The following is a 20,330-nucleotide window of genomic DNA, read 5'->3' as shown; positions in this document are numbered from 1 at the left end:
GACAATTTTCGAATTGCCCTTTAATGAGAAAAGGATGTTTCACCCCTTAACCCACTCTCCACCACATCAAAACCCCTCACCTTCTGACCTTTTACAGCATGCCCCCACTTTCCCACCCTTTTGTCACTTTTTAATGCCCCGTCCTGACTTAAGCACATTTTCTTGACCAGAATTCCTTTTCTCGATGATGGTATCGAAATGGTAGGATTCTGAATAGAATTTTTGATTTGGCGACCATACTCGAAGGCTAAGGAGTTGCTTTAAAATAATTAAAAATCTTGCTTCACGTTAATTCCTGATACAAACTCAGATTGCACAAAATGTGCTGTGTGCCGTGCGAGGAGCAGGCCTCGCTGTTGTTCGGGAGGAAACCGGTGTTCCTTTATTCCAGGAGTACCGCATACCTAAAGTTAGATGAGAAGTTTAAAAACACAAATCTGTCCAAAAAATGAAGCCGGGTGCCTGACATGGCCCTCTGAAGCTGATGCGCTTGCACTTCCAAGCTTTACCATCTGCTGCTCTATAGATGACACTCTTTGTTCTGAAAACAAAACTGGTGAATGAGGCCTGCACTCATGTGCTGAGCCAGGGCTTTCGGTAACACTGCCTCTGCCCCCTCTGCCTGGCTGCCTGAAAACTATAAAAACCCAGCCAGACTGGGCACTGGGCGAGGTACCTTCCGAGAGATTTCAGCTGTTCGTTCTCAAGGTAAGAGCCGTTCGTTTTTTTTTTCTTCTGGAAAACACATTCTTATGAAACTCTTTTTTTTAGATCGTAGGAAAAGGACCCTGTTATATGATTGATAAATAAGGGGACTAATGGCGGAACAAATGACATGTTTAAGTATTTAAACTTCAGAGATCCTAAAAACTGCAACTTAGTAAAGCACAGTTTTTCAAAAGTGAGAGAAGGTACATTTTCAAAGTGTTTTTGCCGTAGGTTGGACAGAAAGAAAATAAGCTCTCAAAATAGGCCTTTTTCCAACATCCAGACACCAGTGATCAGGGCAGTTTCTAGGTAATATGGCGCCTAGGGCAAACAGCTAAAATGCAGCACCCCCACCAGGGGTCAAGTCCAAAACATTTAAGTGGGGGGACTTATCAACAAACTCAATGGGAAGTGTGGTCGCCAGAATTCATACCAAGGTGAAATATGCACATTTCATTAAATCAGCTTTGCATAACCACCCAAATTGCACAGGACGAATGGCATTTGCCTTTCATAAAATCAACACACACACACAAAACCAAGAGACGATGTTTTCTTCTAATATTGTCTTTGAAAACATTAAAAGTGTGCATGTTTTGAACGGCAAGAACAAATACAAATGTTTTCCCTGGAACTTGCAGTACCAAAATGCGACTTTTCACCTTTAGTTGTTTGTTAATTTTCATCAGTTTATTTAGTACAGTCGTGAAGTGTCAGACCTGCAAACCTGACAACTGTGGTTCGATCCCCGAGGTCAGCATTAATTCATAAATTCAAAGAGAACCTTCATTGTTTCTCGTTTTAGCTGTGGGGTGGGGGGTAGGGTGGTACTGCGTCCACCCTCTGAAAAAAGTGGGTGGACTCCGTGCACCCTCGACTTGAGCCGTGCCCCCCAGAACTTGTGCACAGCTCCCTCACAGAGGCGTAGCCAGGACTGTCTAACAATTGGGGTCTGAATCTAATGTAGTTGGGCCCACTGCAGTGGCATTTACAGATTTGGGGTGGGCCTTGCCTGCTCAGGCACTACCCTGTCTATGCCTCTGCTCCCTCAAATGCTGAAAACTTGCCCCCAGGTGCAATCTCTCCCCCGCAGCATATCCAACATCAGCATGCCTCTTTTGCCTTAGACATATCATAGCAGAATGTACAGCTTCCGCAGCTCTGGGCCCAATGACGTGGGGTTGGCAAAAGCAACTGTGCATGCTGGCTCCCCAGCCAGATCTACCTCTAACCGCCAAACACTGCAGTATATTATTCACATCATCCATACATCTCAATCTTGTTGAGCAACCCAAGTGGATGAAATCAGATTTAGCATAGAGCCAGTTGAAATCTGTGGATGGTATTTGGCTAGCTGTGTTTATGAACTGGCTCCATGGTTTATATAGCGCACCAAACCCAGAGGCTAGGCGCTTATGCTTAAGAAATTGGTTACAGTGCTCATGGTTACAGGACAGAATGCGCAGGAAGTAATTACATCCAAGAGAGCAGTACAAAAGATAATTACATCACAGGCAAAAAGTGCAAAAAGAGTTCAAGTAGGCACATTCATGGAGCCTAATCCCATGTTGCAGGGCGGCTGCGACACGAAGATGCAGTAAAGTCAATCAGATAGGCACATTCAAGCAACCTAACTCCATGTTGTAGAGCGGTTGCGACACAAAGATGCAGTAAAGTCAATCATATGGGCACATTCTGGGAGCCTAACCCCATGTAGCAGGGCAGCAGTGACACAAAGATGCAGTAAAGTCAATCAGATGGCACATTCAAGCAACCTAACTCCATGTTGCATGGCGGCTGCGACACAGAGATGCGGTAAAGTCAATCAGATGGGCAAGGTGAGTTGCGAGGTATGCCTCACTATTCTGTTAGGAAAGGATGATACCTTGCATATGATGCTGCAGTGAGTGAGACAAGGCCCCACTCTGAGCCCCGGGGCGCCACCCCCTTTGCCCGCCCCTAGAAATGGGTCTGCGAGTGATCTCTGAATTGATGCCTAATTAGAAAAGAACAATAATTAGTGCAACCCGCACACAACCAAAAGCACAGGACCCCACTACTGATGCACACATGGTGCTGGAGAAGGTAACACCCGCAACTTCTCTTCAAAACATCTCATGCTGCAGACGACACTTGGCTAATGATCACATGAGAGCCATCAGCACCGAGAGGCTATGCACATGGAAGACAGTGTTCTTTATGAATGCCAGGTTAGCAGTGATTAAAATGGAAAGAAGAGAAGTTTGGGTGATGTGCATGATGTAATCTGCCCTCTTTGGTTCAGCGTGAAGGCATAGATACCAGTATTTCGATAGTGCAAACACCCCTGACAATACATTGATCTTTCCCACTTTTTCTTTAATTGGTTGTTAGAAACCTTGATCTTCCATGTCCCTCTCATTTATAAGCCATCCCATTACACTCATTTTTTAAATTTGTTTCAAGCATTCAATCCACTCACCTAATCTTTGCTTGTTTAGTGTTTCTGGTGATGTTCCACCATTTCAAAATTGCTGATATTCCCTCTGTGATCTTCTCCCGACTGATTTATTATTCCACCGCTCTCTTTGGTCTTCTATCTACTCGTCTTGCTCCCCTGAAATCTGTCTTTAATGCCTCCATTAATCTTCTCTCCTTTTCGTGACTCTATTTCTTCCTCCCTTTCTACTCTTGGCCTGCTATCTTTCCAATCTCAACTTAAATTTAACTTCTTATCGCTTGTTGTCACGTCTCTCGATCATCTTGCACCTATCTCTCCTCTCTGGGTTCATTCTATGCTCCTTCCCGATCTCTTCGTTCTTCTTCCCAATTTCTTCCAGTAGCTCGATGTCATCCCTGTGCTCAATCTTGCTTTTGATAATTTCCCTTTCTGGCCCCTACACTGGAATGCTCTTCCTTATTCTCTTCATTCTATTTCTGTCTACTCTTTATTTCGTAAGTCGTGGAAGTCAACCGTTCTTCACCCTGGTTAACACGACAGATTGCTTTGTATTGTTGTTAATCATTTGTTGTACTGGTTTGATCCTCTGTACAGTGCCTTGGCTTAAGGCGCTAAATACAACATAAATAAATACAAAATACATTTCAGCCACCCTTCTGTTTACTTCAGCAGGAAACACAATTGTGTGTTTTAATTGCTGAATAACCATAGCTTGTTTCCAGTGAACAAAGACAAACGAAAACATTGACCAATGCAATTTGATCACAATTTGTGTGTTTTTATAACCAATTTTCAGCTTGTACACTTTCTCCTGTCAACTGCCCTCACTGAACCATTAAACTCATAGGGCCTGATTCACAGATGCCTTTTTAATGGTGGAAAACCCCTCAGTGAATCAGGTCCTAAGAGGCTAATTTACAAAGAAGATACTCTGATTTTGCATTTATTTACTATTAGGGAGTGCTAATCGACTACCAAGAAGGTACTTAAAGTTTCTGTAGAGCGCACCTTACAGTTTTTGAGTGAACTGCATGCAGGACACAACCTGCATGCCTTCCATTTCTCCACCAAAACTCAGGACATCCTGTTCTCACTGTCATCTACTCTCCCCACCACTTCCCTCTTCTGTTGCCTACCTTGGCTTCCCTCTCCCCCAAACTATCCTCCTTCTCTCCCATTGCACCGGATGAGGTCTCTACAGTAGTCCACTCTATGAAAGTCTCCTCCAAACAGGTGCTCCCCTGCTTTCCAGAACTATCAAGGACTATATCTAATCTGTCGCCCCTTCCTTGGCTGACCTCTGTTACCACTCCTTTGCCACTGGCTCTTTCCCTCAACCCCTCAAGCACTCTCTTGTACACCCTCTCCTAAAAAGGCTGTCTGCTAACCCTTCATGCACAGCTAACTATCGCCCTATCTCTATCACCCTTTCTTGGGCAAACTCATGGAGAAGTTGGTCATTCCACAACTGACCCACCACACCAAATCGGCTGTCTGCCTCCACAACCACCAGTCTGGTTTCAGAGCATTCAGAGGCACGGAAACTGCTCTCCTGCACGCCTGTGAAGACCTGCTCTTGAACCCGGATTCAAACTCTACCTCGGTTCTGATCCTGCTCGATCTTTCCTCTGCCTTTGACATGGTCAATCATGCCATCCTCATAAATCGTCTCTGTGATACCCTTGGCATCACGGACCGGGGACTGGGATGGCTGACCTCCTTCCTTTCAAACCGACCCCCCCAGGTGCAACTGGGCTCTTTCCTCTCCTCCACTTCACTCTCTGCCTATGGCATCCCTCAGGGCCCTATCCTATCGCCATGGCTCTTCAATATCTACCTTGTCCCTCTGGCCCACTTGATCACCTTCTTTCCTCACTTCGAGTGGTATGCTGATGACGCACAGCTCTCCTTTAAGCTTCCTTCTTCTACCACCTCCTCTTCCTCTCTCCTACCAGACTGCTTGATTGCTATTCAGGCATGGTGCTCTGCTAACGATCGCTGCCTCAATGCCATTAAGACAGAGGTCCTAACCATTGTAATGCCTGCTCCCATTTTTCCGCCCACTCTCTGGCCACCCTCCTTGGGTCCCCTCCCCTCACCCACTTGTGAGGTTAAAAACTGTGGGGTCATCTCTGACTTCTCCCTCTCCTTCTCGCTGCACATCAAGGACATTGCCAAGAAGTCCAATTTACAGCTCCTCCTCCGCAACATTCTCCCTTTCCTTACCTTCCCCCAGAAGATCGATGTCCCCAGAGGTCTGGTTCTCTCTAGTCTGGATTACTGCAACAGCCTCTTCCTCAATCTGCCCCTTTCCTCCCTTCACCCCCTTCAGCTAATCCAGAATAAGGCTGCCAGATTTATCCTTCTTCCCATCCCAGCCCTGGCCGCTTCCTCCATCCCCTGCACCTTTCTGTCACTGCACTTAAACGGTAAGATATAAAACAGTAAATAATGTTTTCCGTCTGGCTCCCCTCCCCCTGCACCCATTTCTTGTCTTGTGGCGCCTGGAAACACTTGTGTATAGGCGCTTTAGAAATGTCCAATAGATAAAAAATATAATGTCTGAATCGGCACCATAAACCAAGGCCGTGATTCATGAAATCATAAGCGTCTAAAATGGGGATTTGCGTTCCATTCTGCCCGCAAATCCCTGTGTGACGAATAGGTATTTGCGCGGGCAGAATAGCACGCAAATCCCCGTTTTACACGCAAATAATTTCACGAATCAGGATGTAAAGCTTGAATTGAAGGAGAGGAAAAAAGGCAAGTTTTGTTTTGACATGGTGCAGCAAGGCCCCAGGAAATAAAAAAAAAAAAATCAACTAAAAACACAGCACTAACTATATTGATTTGCTTTCATGAATGGGTTCACTCATTTGTTGTGATGTCGATGCCCGTGGATAGATTAAGCTACATTTACAGAGAGTTGGAAAAGTGAAAGCATAAACGTGTCATACATTAATAATATTTCAAGTAGCTCGACAATTAAGGATCAAATAGGGAAGGCGTGAGAAGTGTTCACACATTTAAAGAATGCACCCAATCCCATTTCAAATTACCTTCACTTCCGAAAATAACCCAATGCAGAGTCTTTTGCATTTAAATCGGTTCATAGACGGAGTTAGGATTTCTCTTTTGCAAGAAAAGTGCTTAGAACCACACAAAAACCACAGTGCAATGGAGAGTGCTGTTCTTTGACTCTCCAAATGTGACTCAGACGAGTAGACACAATAATTAGGTGGACACTGCAACTAACGGCAAATACTGTGAATAAGCCAAATGGCCAGCAGAAGCTTCCTGAGGAATTTAGGAATTCAAGCTTGGCAAGCTCCTCCTTTGCTTACAGGTGTTCGTGGATTTTTAATTGAAGCAGGTCATGTCTGTTTATGTTGCCTTGCAGCCCTTCACGTGTGCAGATATTACACAAGGATCAATGTTTTGAAATCTAGCTGGGTGTTGTGACAGTACTCATTTGACGCGTATGTCTACTTCCCTCTGAGGCGCGTGCTGGGGAAAGTGTAGCGAGGGATAGTGGCCAACTCTTTCTGTATTGCCATTCTTCTGGCGTGCGCATTGTTAAATGAAGTATACACAAAGAGGCGGAGTTATGCAGAACTACGCGAAGGGAAACACTTAACACTCTTAGCAGTAAGCCGTGGCAACCTAACATTTCCTGGGAGTTTTCGTATATGTGGCATCAGCCCTGGCCCCTTGATCTGCTGGATTCTTCCCGATGAAATGCATTTATTAATTACATTTGGAAGGCGGTGGCTCATATTTTAAATGTAAAATGATTCATTTATTATTTATATCTTTCTGGGAATTAATGTATTTTTGTTAACTGATTAGTGTTTGTATTTTTGATGTTGTACTATGTGTGGTATAGAGTTTAATTTATATGTGATTTATATGTCATATATTTACGTCTTCCTTTTATTGTTTTATGTAGTGCTGAAGGTTTTTGTAAAGAAACCATGATGCACTTAATAAAATATATATATATATATATATATATATAGGTGATTTGTATAGCTCCAACTGTGGTCGCAGCTGCTTCGTGGCTCCTCCGGGGTAAGGGAAGGGGGTAAAGACAGTTTATATTTCGCAGACCTTGACAACGTTCAAATTAATGAGTGCAAGGGAGAGGGGTTTGAACAAGTTATGCTATGTTAAGAGGCTTTTATACTGGGCCAACTCACCACTGCAGTGGTCTCAGAGGGCTTAGCCTTCACATATTGTGATCTCCCCCCCTCCCTCGCTCCGATATTCAGATTGTAGTGCAGTCACCAGATGATCAGGCAGCAGAGGGAAGATACGAGGATTGATAAAGAGGGGGCACAGGCCATAGACATAGGGCAGGAAGGATGCATCGGGGTGAAGAGTTGTTTTGTGACTGTTGGGTGTGTGTGTGGGCCCAGTTAAACTGGACTATAGAGCAGCCATTTATAACGTGTCTGTACACAACTAGATTCTTGAAAAGAAGTAGATTCAAAGAGTAATGGGTAATAATTCAGAAACCAGTAATGTTTGTCTGCATGACGGCCCCAGATGTGCTCAGGCAGACCCTTCCTGTGTGGCGGATTTTCCCTAGGGCTGTCTTGACCTATTTCTGTGGACACAAGGCCCCACTGCTCAGGCAGACCCTTCCTGTGTGGTGGATTTTCTCTAGGGCTGTCTTGACCTATTTCTGTGGACACAAGGCCCCAGATGTGCTCAGGGTGACCCTTCCTGTGTGGTGGATTTTCCCTAGGGCTGTCTTGACCTATTTCTGTGGACACAAGGCCCCAGATGTGCTCAGGCAGACCCTTCCTGTGTGACGGATTTTCCCTAGGGCTGTCTTGACCTATTTCTGTGGACACAAGGCCCCAGATGTGCTCAGGCAGACCCTTCCTGTGTGGCGCATTTTCCCTAGGGCTGTCTTGACCTATTTCTGTGGACACAAGGCCCCACTGCTCAGGCAGACCCTTCCTGTGTGGCGCATTTTCCCTAGGGCTGTCTTGACCAATTTCTGTGGACACAAGGCCCCAGATGTGCTCAGGCAGACCCTTCCTGTGTGGCAGATTTTCCCTAGGGCTGTCTTGACCTATTTCTGTGGACACAAGGCCCCAGATGTGCTCAGGCAGACCATTCCTGTGTGGCGGATTTTCCCTAGGGCTGTCTAGACTTATTTCTGTGGACACAAGGCCCCAGATGTGCTCAGGCAAACCCTTCCTGTGTGGCGGATTTTCCCTAGGGCTGTCTTGACCAATTTCTGTGGACACAAGGCCCCACTGCTCAGGCAGACCCTTCCTGTGTGGTGGATTTTCCCTAGGGCTGTCTTGACCAATTTCTGTGGACACAATGCCCCAGTTCTCAGGCAAACCCTTCCTGTGTGGCGGATTTTCCCTAGGGCTGTCTTGACTTATTTCTGTGGACACAAGGCCCCAGATGTGCTCAGGCAGACCCTTCCTGTGTGGCGGATTTTCCCTAGGGCTGTCTTGACCAATTTCTGTGGACACAAGGCCCCAGATGTGCTCAGGCAGACCCTTCCTGTGTGGTGGATTTTCCCTAGGGCTGTCTTGACCTATTTCTGTGGACACAAGGCCCCACTGCTCAGGCAGACCCTTCTTGTGTGGTGGATTTTCTCTAGGGCTGTCTTGACCTATTTCTGTGGACACAAGGCCCCAGATGTGCTCAGGCAGACCCTTCCTGTGTGGCGGATTTTCCCTAGGGCTGTCTTGACCTATTTCTGTGGACACAAGGCCCCAGATGTGCTCAGGCAGACCCTTCCTGTGTGGCGGATTTTCCCTAGGGCTGTCTTGACCTATTTCTGTGGACACAATGCCCCAAATGTGCTCAGGCAGACCCTTCCTGTGTGGCGGATTTTCCCTAGGGCTGTCTTGACCAATTTCTGTGGACACAATGCCCCATTGCTCAGGCAGACCCTTCCTGTGTGGTGGATTTTCCCTAGGGCTGTCTTGACCTATTTCTGTGGGCACAAGGCCCCAGTTCTCAGGCAAACCCTTCCTGTGTGGTAGAGTTTTCCCTAGGGCTGTCTGTGTGGTAGATTTTCTCTAGGGCTGTCTTGACTTATTTCTTTGGACACAAAGCCCCAGATGTGCTCAGGCAGACCCTTCCTGTGTGGTGGATTTTCCCTAGGGCTGTCTTGACCTATTTCTGTGGACACAAGGCCCCAGATGTGCTCAGGCAGACCCTTCCTGTGTGGCGGATTTTCCCTAGGGCTGTCTTGACTTATTTCTGTGGTCACAAGGCCCCAGATGTGCTCAGGCAGACCCTTCCTGTGTGGCGGATTTTCCCTAGGGCTGTCTTGACCTATTTCTGTGGACACAAGGCCCCAGATGTGCTCAGGCAGACCCTTCCTGTGTGGCGGATTTTCCCTAGGGCTGTCTTGACTTATTTCTGTGGTCACAAGGCCCCAGATGTGCTCAGGCAGACCCTTCCTGTGTGGCGGATTTTCCCTAGGGCTGTCTTGACCTATTTCTGTGGACACAAGGCCCCAGATGTGCTCAGGCAGACCCTTCCTGTGTGGCGGATTTTCCCTAGGGCTGTCTTGACTTATTTCTGTGGACACAAGGCCCCAGATGTGCTCAGGCAGACCCTTCCTGTGTGGTGGATTTTCTCTAGGGCTGTCTTGACTTATTTCTGTGGACACACTCCAGAAAAGTAACTGTGGGACTGCCAACCTGCAAGCTGAAGGTGGTCGAGTAAAACATAGGTTGTGTGAAAAAAGATCAGTGAGTGTGGAAAACAAGAGGTAAGGTGGGTTGGGAGCATTTAATGGACATATTCCTGCAAGAGGAGCAAGGCAGACAAAGGTAAAGAGATTCTAGTGACATGCAATAAGAAAACACAATAAGATCAAAGTGCATAGACAGAGAAAAAAGATCAGAAGGAGGGGAAGTGCTCTGAGCCAGGTATGCCCCTGTGTTAGAGGGAAGAAAGGGCAGGGGGCAGAGCAATGTCTGAGAGGAATCGAGGTAGGAAGAACAAGAAGTCACATGACATAAGGATACACGACTAAGTGCCGCGGTACAAGGAATTTTGCAAAGCAGAGCGGCCCTTAATAAAATCTGCCCATTTTCCAGGCGACTTGTGTGACAGTAAAGCTGGTAGGGAAGGATCTGAGTTGGTTGGGTTTCAGTTACTCATTGACAAATGACTGGCACCCAGGCATATTAGTATTTCATAGGCACCAGACTTTCTGAAAATATCTAGCTTTCCTTCAGACTAGCCGAAGTCCTAACACAATCAAACAGCACTCGTTTTGTAGATGGAATCAATAATGATTCTTTGTTGCAATCTTTAGCCCTTTTTCTTTTTTAAACTATTTCTGTGCTGGAACCTCAATGATTTCCTATGTACATTAAGATGCATATTCACACCCTACCGCACCCAAAGGTTTAAGGAAACACCACCACATATGAAAAGGGTGATATGTCTTGTTCACGGTCCCCATAGCCTGGTGCACATATGTACTGGCAACTGTGTAAAAGAGGATAAGTAAAAGGATTGAACAAAAACACAAAAGCAAAAGCCGCTTGGAAATGGGGGAGTGGAATAGACAAGGGAGGAAATGGGGTGCATGTAGGTTCCTCTCTGTAGAAAAAAACATCCAAAAACAAGGAACTTTCCAAACATTACAAAGTTACTAGGACAAAGTGCACTGACAATCTGGGCACTGATAGAATGAAAACAACATCACCTTTCGGTAATCATGTTATCCCTTTAAGAAGCATGGCTAGACACGTCATCTGTTGGTCATTAATCACTAATCTCACTATTGCAATGATCGGTGACAGTTTGTACTTTATTGAAATGTATTTATGTTTCAGGAGAGAGACAAAATGACTCAACATTGCACCAAATTTGCTGGCCACTGGAAGGTAAGAGGATGAATGCGTGTGCTTACCTGAACATGTGCAGGAAGTGTTTAATGTCGCTCAAACACAGAAGAGTTCATCAATCAAACTCCCGGTGCCTGAGTTTCCCTCCACTCCGTTTGCCCCAGTCACCACCCTCCAAATCCAACCCGCTGTTCCTCAATTTCCCAGTGCTCTCACCAATCCGGTTCCTCCAAATTTGTCTTTTGACCCGCCACCTACTCTTCCCTCTTTCGCCCACACTTCTATATGGAAGGAGTTGTGTCACATAGCCCCTTCTCGTGTGGCTTATTCCCTTGTTGGTCCACCCTACTATCCCACCTCCCACCTTGCCCTGTTCCTCAATGGGGGTTAAACTCCCATACCTCCTTCTCCAACCAGCCACCCCTAAGCCCCCCACCACCAGAACCAACTGAGCTAATTTATCACTGGCAGAAATGTTCTACTGATGCCTCTAGTACATAACATCAATACTGCCAAGTTAACCAGCGAAGAGGGCAGCAATTACATAAGAATGATACATTAACCAGCTGCAAAACTGGAAGTTTTATCTGATATTTCCCGTACATACAACGAGGTTGAGATGATTATCAGCATCATATTTAAATAGAATTCCTAACAAAATTCCAATGCAGTGCTGCCTTGAAATGTATCTAAATTTCAGTTTCAATGAATACATGGTAAAATAGAATTCCAAACAAAATTCCTATGCAGTGCTAGCTTGAAATGTATCTACAAAATTCCTATGCATTGCTGAATTGAAAGGTATCTAATTTCCTGTTTCAGTGAATACATGGTAAAATAGAATTCTTAACAAAATTCCTAGGCAGTGCTGCCTTGGAATGTATCTACAAAATTCCTATGCATTGCTGCATTGAAAGGTATCTAATTTCCTGTTTCAGTGAATACATGGTAAAATAGAATTCCAAACAAAATTCCTATGCAGTGCTAGCTTTAAATGTATCTACAAAATTCCTATGCATTGCTGAATTGAAAGGTATCTAATTTCCCGTTTCAGTGAATACATGGTAAAATAGAATTCCAAACAAAATTCCTATGCAGTGCTAGCTTGAAATGTATCTACAAAATTCCTATGCATTGCTGAATTGAAAGGTATCTAATTTCCCGTTTCAGTGAATACATGGTAAAATAGAATTCTTAACAAAATTCCTAGGCAGTGCTGCCTTGGAATGTATCTACAAAATTCCTATGCATTGCTGCATTGAAAGGTATCTAATTTCCTGTTTCAGTGAATACATGGTAAAATAGAATTCTTAACAAAATTCCTAGGCAGTGCTGCCTTGGAATGTATCTACAAAATTCCTATGCATTGCTGAATTGAAAGGTATCTAATTTCCTGTTTCAGTGAATACATGGTAAAATAGAATTTCAAAAAAAAATCCTATGCAGTGCTGCCTTGAAATGTATCTACAAAATTCCTATGCATTGCTGCATTGAAAGGTATCTAATTTCCTGGTTCAGTGAATACATGGTAAAATAGAATTCCAAACAAAATTCCTATGCATTGCTGAATTGAAAGGTATCTAATTTCCCGTTTCAGTGAATAAATGGTAAAATAGAATTCCAAACAAAATTCCTATGCAGTGCTGCCTTGGAATGTATCTACAAAATTCCTATGCATTGCTGAATTGAAAGGTATCTAATTTCCCGTTTCAGTGAATACATGGTAAAATAGAATTCCAAACAAAATTCCTATGCAGTGCTGCCTTGAAATGTATCTACAAAATTCTTACGCATTGCTGCATTGAAAGGTATCTAATTTCCTGTTTCAGTGAATACATGGTAAAATAGAATTCCAAACAAAATTCCTATGCAGTGCTGCCTTGAAAGGTATCTAATTTCCTGTTTCAGTGAATACATGGTAAAATAGAATTCCAAACAAAATTCCTATGCAGTGCTGCCTTGAAAGGTATCTAATTTCCTGTTTCAGTGAATACATGGTAAAATAGAACATTTCTCCTAGATTGTTGTATGGGACGAAGAATGCTTCCAGGGCCGCAGACATGAGTTTACAGCGGAATGTAACAACATAATGGAATCTGGATTTGAAACTGTCCGATCCTTCAAGATTGAGAGTGGCGCGTGAGTAGTATTAGAATATTATTTTTGATGATACTGTCACCTGGTCAGCTGTAAGTCCACGGACATGCACACACAATGGGGCTCTCTTTCACTCCATATCTTGGAAAAGTGAACTGAGAACTGAAATTTGTCCGAGATGATATAAACTAATCGGAATGAAGGATGGTTAGAAGCAAGGAAATTATATTTCAAAGCAAATCATGATTGGAGAGACACAAAATGAGAGGATAAAAAGGTCAATTCATGTACCTTATGTGTATGGGCCAAAAAGCCTTTTGAAACCAAAACTTAACCTAGGGAAAGAAAGTCACAGGCCTGCGGAAATCTAGCTGCTGGGATGGAGGGGCTCAGGATTTAGCTCCCTTTATGTAGGTCTGCACATTAAATAAAACTTTAAGGATGATACTTCAAACAATACTCCAGAGACTATTAAACCTGACTTTAAGGCTCTCTGGTTATTTGAGACAGCATTGTCATTGCAGGGAATTATGCAATAGCCCGTTTTATTAAGGAGGGTTTCCAACTGTTGTCTCAGAGTAATACTATTGCTATCTGGAGGAGCGGATGTACGCTTGATATATGACACCTGAGCTGCGATTCTATACAGATATTATGGTATACCGTCATTTCATCGGTGGGCTTTTCATCGCAGGGTGTTTTGACGCAATTTTTTTTTCGAAAAAAAAAACATCAATTTTTTTTGGGGTTAAAAATTAAATACATTTGGTGTGTGTCTAGGGGAATATTAAAATAATTAAACGGATGGGCGGTTTGGGGGGTAACCCCCAAAAAAATAAAAAAATAAAAATCGATGGTTTTTTTCGAAAAAAAATCTGCGGCAAAAAAACCCACGATGAAAAGTCCGTCGATGAAATCACATAGAACCGATATTATAACCCGGGTTTGGTATTAAAATGAAAATGGGTATGCATGGGTTCATGCATGGCATATGAATCCGCATGGGTGGTTTCTGGGTAAAGGGCTGTGGGTGCACTCCGCATGGCCGCAAGGGGCATGCTGAATAATCTGCATGCTATAATTAAGCAATATGACCCGAGCGGCGGGGGCATTACCGACTCAGGTAATGCCCGGGCCCATACTTATAGGCCCGAGCGAAGTCGGTAATACCCCCGCCGCTCGGGTCATATTGCTTTTAGTACCCCGGCCCGCAAGATCTGCTTGCCCAGGGCACTAAAAGCATTTTGTTTCTGTCCCGAAACGCTGCAGCTTTTCGGGACAGAAAAAAAAAACAAGAAAAGGGCCGCCAGGAAAGGGAAAAAGGAGTCTGTTTTATCTTTCCATGGTGGCCATCGAGAGTGGACGGACTGGGAACAGAAGTGTTTCCAGTGCGTCTGCTCATGAAAAAAAGGAGAAGAAGGTAAGCGGGGTAGGGAGGGGAGGGAGGACGGAGGAAAGCGGAGGGAAAATAGAAAAAACCTTACCTGAGTCCCCCGGGGGGGGCGAAGGCAGCCTCTCAGCCATGGAGAGGCTCGGAGCGGGGATGGCCCTGCTTCGAGCCTCCTCATTGGCTGAGAGGCTGCAACGCCCCACGCCGTGGACAAGGAGGCTGGAATCCCGGCCGAGAATCGAGGGATTCTCGGCCGGGTAATGACCCGCCGAGAGCCAATCAGAATGCATGTTGCATTCTGCTTGACTCACGCCGGGTACTAACAGGTCAAATAACCCACAGATTGTCCAATCAGGATTCACAATGGCCCTTTGAAGCATTATAATAGTGCTTATAGAAGTGCCCTTTTTAAAGTAATGCCTTCATAAAATTTGATTCTGTTTAGTTTTCATTCAGTTACTAATTATTGTGCAATGTTCACATGCCTACATGAAAATGTCTCTTATAAGATTCCTATGAGTATCTTATAAGAACTTACAAGAAACTAGTTGGATTTTGGTTACAATATTAAGAACTGTATACCAACTGGTACAGGACACTAATGTTTTAATGAAATCTTATCAAGTCTTATAAGTTGGAAGCAGGATTTAGTTAAGATCTTATGATTTCCCATAAGCTCCTTATCAACAATTCAATAGGAAATGTTTGTATGATGTGTGATTCACCAATCGGGACGACGCTCATTGCAATGGCGCAGAGCTGACTTCCTACGGGCATGCACTTTGACGATAAGCTTCATATCTTTTGAGGTTGATCTTGCGACTTATAAGTGAGCCCATCCCTTCTGAATCTCCCCACAGTTGGGTTGGCTATGAGCATGCTGGGTTCCAGGGGCAGCAGTTCATTCTGGAGAGAGGAGAGTACCCTCGCTGGGAAGCCTGGAGTGGCAGCAACGCCTACCATGTTGAGAGGATGACCTCCTTCCGACCAATCGCATGCGCTGTAAGTATTTTTCAATGAGGGGTGCCATTACCGTTAATGGAAAGACAATGGTCATGAAAGGGCATATTTAGTGGAGCTCATAACTAACAACGTAAGTGAAAACTGTCACTGCTGTGCTTCAAGCACAGAATGAGAAACACGGTGCCAGGTATGGAGAGAAGCAGTGTTTAGCCATTAATTAATAAATAATTCACAGGTAACAACAGTGATTAATGGCACAATAGTAAGGAGCTAAATACGACATAAATATTTAATACTAGCTGCACCCGGGAATATCAAATGCCGATGTAGCGTGCAATCTCTCTCTCTCTCCCCCTCTCTTTCTCTCTCTCTTTTTCACATTCCCACTCAGGCACTACCTTTCTCTCTGCCTCTCTGTCTCACTCTATGCCTTTTTTTCTATTGGGGGAGAGTTGCGAGGTCAGGTGCGTTTGCTAGAGCCTCGAACAGGGTAAAGGAAACCGATATATTGAGGGGACGGATATGTTTTGTGTGTGCAAAAAGCATCTATTGAGAACAAAAAAGGAAATTCTTTAGTTGGTCTAAAATTGGCTATTTTTTTAAATTGTACGGTGTTAATTTCTACTGATCACTTCAGGTATATATTAAGTCATATTAAGAATGTTACACTTGTTTTAGTGAGCAATGCATATCATCAGAACCTAGAATAACCATGGGAATTATTTTTCTGATAGGAGGGTGGTATTCCAAGATGGGTAGTCTAGTGCACTCCTATTGCACTCTTTCGAAATACCCCTTGGGAAAGGGGCAAATTATATCAGTGAGGGCCCTAGCCTGCTTTATATACAATCTATGGGCATTTTGGGAAAAAAGAGCTTTGTATGTGACAAATATGTCTGTGATAAAAGGGTTGCATTCTGGAATCACTAAGAACATAAGACACACTAGGATTCGTGCTCATTTTATTTTTCACATCACTCACCCTAACATTGAGTGATTGGCAACATGAAATCATATATTCTGATTCGGACAGCCTTAAATCTTGGACGCAAGGATATACTGGCTGCAGCATCAGACACTCCATTGGGGTTCAAGTGCTGTCTGTAGATAAGGTTTCCTTTTCCCGCTCAGAATTTTATGCCGGTCCTAGTGTAAGGATGGATGTGAACATGCTCACTCCTAGTGCACAGAGAATTATATATAGGATGCAAGAAGAGTGCAATAATGATTTCATATACGTGCACGCTTTATTTACTTTCTTCCTTTCTAATTTCACGCAGAACCACCGGGACTGTAAAATGAGCATCTTTGAACGCGAGAACTTCTTGGGTAGGAAAGGAGAGCTGAGTGATGACTACCCTTCTCTGCAGGCCATGGGCTGGTGCAACAATGAAGTTGGCTCTTTCCGCGTTCACTCTGGCGCGTAAGTATAAAACCCAGTGATACAGGTGTTTACAGAAGTTCCACTTTCATAAAATTGCCCTGAGTAAAAGGGGCATCACCTCACCAAAACCATAGAGCATGAATTCTGCATGAGAGCCTGGGGCGACCATTATATGTGGTCTTCCCCATTGCAATATACGTTATTGGCTAACATGTGTGTGTCATACAGCACCAGCTGTGGCTTCATTATACTCAGTGGTCGTACATCATCTCTCCATTTTAGGAAAATATCAATATGCATCTTAATCAAATCCTAGGCTTGTGGTTATGCCACCTATTTGCTGGGGGCCAACATTTGATAGTCAACAAATTACCTGGTTTCTGAATGACTGCTGAAAGAGTTGCTTCCTAATGACATAAATCACAGATGGTAACTTTGACAGACTTATCTTTGGGATAGACTGAAAAAGAAGGATACCACAGGGGTGTTGTCAAGATCCTAGACTTTCCTTCCTGCATCCCCTCTCTGTTTTCCTTGCATGACAATCCATTTCCCAGGGACAGAAGTTAGTTACTCTCGTCTATAAAGAAGGTTATAAACTTTTTTTCTCTTTCTATCTCTCTCTCTATCACACACAAACACACACACGCACACACAAACCAAGATGGCCCCAATCGAGTAGGTAGAAGGGAACTACACCTAGTCTCTTTTCCCTTCACATAGCATCCATTGCTGCCACAGAGGTGCCCTGGGAACACTGAGTATTCCCTGCTCCAGTGAGGGACATGGGTGTGCCAGGTAAGTGGGGTGGGGGTGGGTGAGGGACATGGAAATTGGGTCTGGGGGTGCGGGAAAAGAGAGGAAGCAGAGCGCAGCTCACTTACCTGAATTCCCGGCGGGAAAGGTGGTGGCCCTCTGCTTCTGAGGGGGCTTGGACCAGAGTCTTGACCATGTGGTAAAGAACCCGTTCTGAGCCTCCTGATTGGCTGGGAGGCTGTTTCCGCTGTCACCCCCCCCACGGGGTACTAATTCAGGTTAAAGCATTCTGCTCGTCATCATGGCCATCCTCTCTATGGGAATTCTGATTCATGATTGGACCTTTAAGAGTGAAAGCGATAATTAGAGCAAAACAATAACTTGCCACAAACTATCCTGGGCATTACACCCTTTGCCTGCAGTAGCCAGAACGATCCTCCTTTTCCTTGAATAGTTTTCTGCATTAACTATAAGTGCTACGTGGCCCTGTGCCATTGTCACCGATTGATCCAGTCCTGGCTTTTCAAGCAACAGCAATGTAAATGGAGGGAAGTGTATTTCACCTGTTGCTATTTTGCTGTAGTAAATATGGGCCTAAGGCTACTGTTGGGTAAACAGCAAAGACTGGCTGACGGTGTCAGACTGGTCATGGGTCCACTTTGTCTGTATTTTGTTTTCGCATAAAGCATAGCAATGTTTGGAGCCTTAAATTAAAGGCATTGTGAGTTTAAAAAAGTAACTCTACTGAATCACAAAGTGACGCAGGCTTCCTCTGCCAGCATTAATTGTGCACTCTGTTTGACATGTTCCTTTTTTTTTAATGAAATGTTTGTTTTCCTTCCTGAAGCTGGGTGTGCTACCAGTATCCCGGTTACCGTGGTTTCCAGTACATCCTGGAATGCGACCGTCACTCTGGCGAGTACAAGCACTGGAGGGAGTGGGGCTCCCATGCACAGACCTTCCAAGTTCAGTCCATCCGCAGAATCCAGCAGTAACAGCAGCTTCCGCACCCGACCACTCCCTGGCATTTTAACCTAATGCAAATATAGACGCAATAAAGATAATTTTCTTTGTTTTTTCATCCTAAAAGGTCTGCGCCCATTGTTTTGTTTTCAATTGACTGCCCGGTGTTTGCGGGGCTGTGCAGCGGCTAATGAAATGTGTTGATAAGGCCTTCCATAGGCCAGTTGCAGGGGTGTCAATAAAGGATTGTCAGGGATGTCAAATGATGAACTAAATTAATTTCATGGGGGTGGGTGGATTGATCTTTTTGGCGCAACCTTTGACCCAGGTGATGTCATCGGAAGTGGCATTAAATAATGTATAATTGAATTTATAAAGCGCGGCGTTGGTCCATGGGCATCTTGTTACTAACCAGCACTAGTGAGACTACAAAGAACAACTCAAGGTCAGAACAAGTGAGTTTTCAGGGAGGGCCTAAAACAAAGATAATCCTCGGTCGTGCGAAGTGGCAAGAAAAGTGAATTCCAGGTTTTCGCGGCAGACGGCAATGCACATCAATTTAGCGGGAGGAATGACGAGACAAGCCTGAGCCGAGAGCAGGGCTCCTGAGGGAACATAGTGACAAAACTTCTGTTGTAGGTATTCTACACCATTACCATAGTTGACTCTATGGACCAGGCAGAGGAATTTAAAGACAATCCACTGAGCCAGAGGAAGCCAATGTAGGTGACACTGGGTTGGATAAATGTGAGAATAGCGAAGGGCAAAAGAAACCAACTTGGCTGCTGGGTTTTTCAAGGACCTCGAGCCAGCGGATAAGAAAAGCAGGCTGACTTAGATACAGTGCATTACGGTAATGCGGGGCCAAGAGAACAAGTGCAGACACAACAGGGTCCCTAAGAGACACAGATATAAAAGGCAGGACCTTCCTCAAGACTTTAAGCTGAAAATGGCCTTGTTGGCAGACTGCACTGATCTGCTTATCAGCAGGAGGAGTTGCAGACATTTTAACGGCAAGGTCCCTCACAACTGAAACTGGGGTAAGGAACAGACCAAGGGAAGGGGGCCAAAACAGAAGGGTCCACAGCGCAGCCACCGAAGGAGGGCCAACCACCAGCACCTCCGTTTTGTCACCATTTAGCATAATACAGTTACTACTCATCCAGTCCCCCACGGCTGTCAGCCATCCCTAAAGCGGGATACTGTCTCCATAGAGGCAAGATTGAGATGCAAATTGGAGGAATATGACCCCTGTTAACAAAAACAGAATGAGACAGAAGAAGTCAACAGCAACTATGTTTTTACTGCGGAAAACCAGGACACCTCCTTAGGGACTGCCCAGTGAAAGTTCCAAGGAGAACAGTCAGGGCCACAGAGAAGGACGAGATTAAGGAGCTGGAAAACTACCCAGCTCGGCAAACGTAGAGGTCAGTTTGTCGAATGAGAAGAAAGACCCACCGACCTCGCACTTTGCAATACCAATGATCTTAATTAACCACCAACGACCGTCTCGGATGCACGCCGTTGAGGCATACATAGGCAGTGGAGCAGTTGGGAATTATATTGATCAAGAACTGGCAGCAGAGATGGGGCTTCCCTTATGTTCAAAGCCGACCACGGACAAGGTAACCAGCATGGATGGGACAGAAATCGCTTCTGGACCAGTAACCCAATGTACAGCCGGGGTAACCTTGCTGTGCCAGGTTGGATACCGGGAATCCATTTCTTTTGATCTCATCAAGGCACCTCATTTCCGGCTAATATTAGGGATGCCATGGTTAGTTG

At 44.7% G+C, this 20,330-nt stretch overlaps 1 protein-coding gene across 1 annotated transcript; it reads left to right on the top strand.

Annotated features, from left to right (window-relative positions):
• The first annotated feature begins 662 nt into the window (after positions 1-662).
• Positions 663-18,656, top strand: CRYBA4 (crystallin beta A4). Its single transcript, XM_069620399.1, has 6 exons — positions 663-708; positions 10,981-11,031; positions 13,013-13,131; positions 15,340-15,481; positions 16,723-16,865; positions 18,430-18,656. The coding sequence occupies exons 2-6, from the start codon at positions 10,993-10,995 to the stop codon at positions 18,575-18,577; spliced, it is 591 nt and encodes a 196-aa protein (XP_069476500.1). The 5' UTR covers positions 663-708; positions 10,981-10,992; the 3' UTR covers positions 18,578-18,656.
• Positions 18,657-20,330: the final 1,674 nt, after the last annotated feature.

This window comes from Ambystoma mexicanum, chromosome 10, assembly GCF_040938575.1.
Source record: "Ambystoma mexicanum isolate Mex_15411 chromosome 10, UKY_AmexF1_1, whole genome shotgun sequence".
Classification (NCBI taxonomy): Eukaryota; Metazoa; Chordata; class Amphibia; order Caudata; family Ambystomatidae; genus Ambystoma; species Ambystoma mexicanum.
Note: the sequence above shows the minus strand (reverse complement) of the source record. Positions and strands in the feature narration are given on the sequence as shown.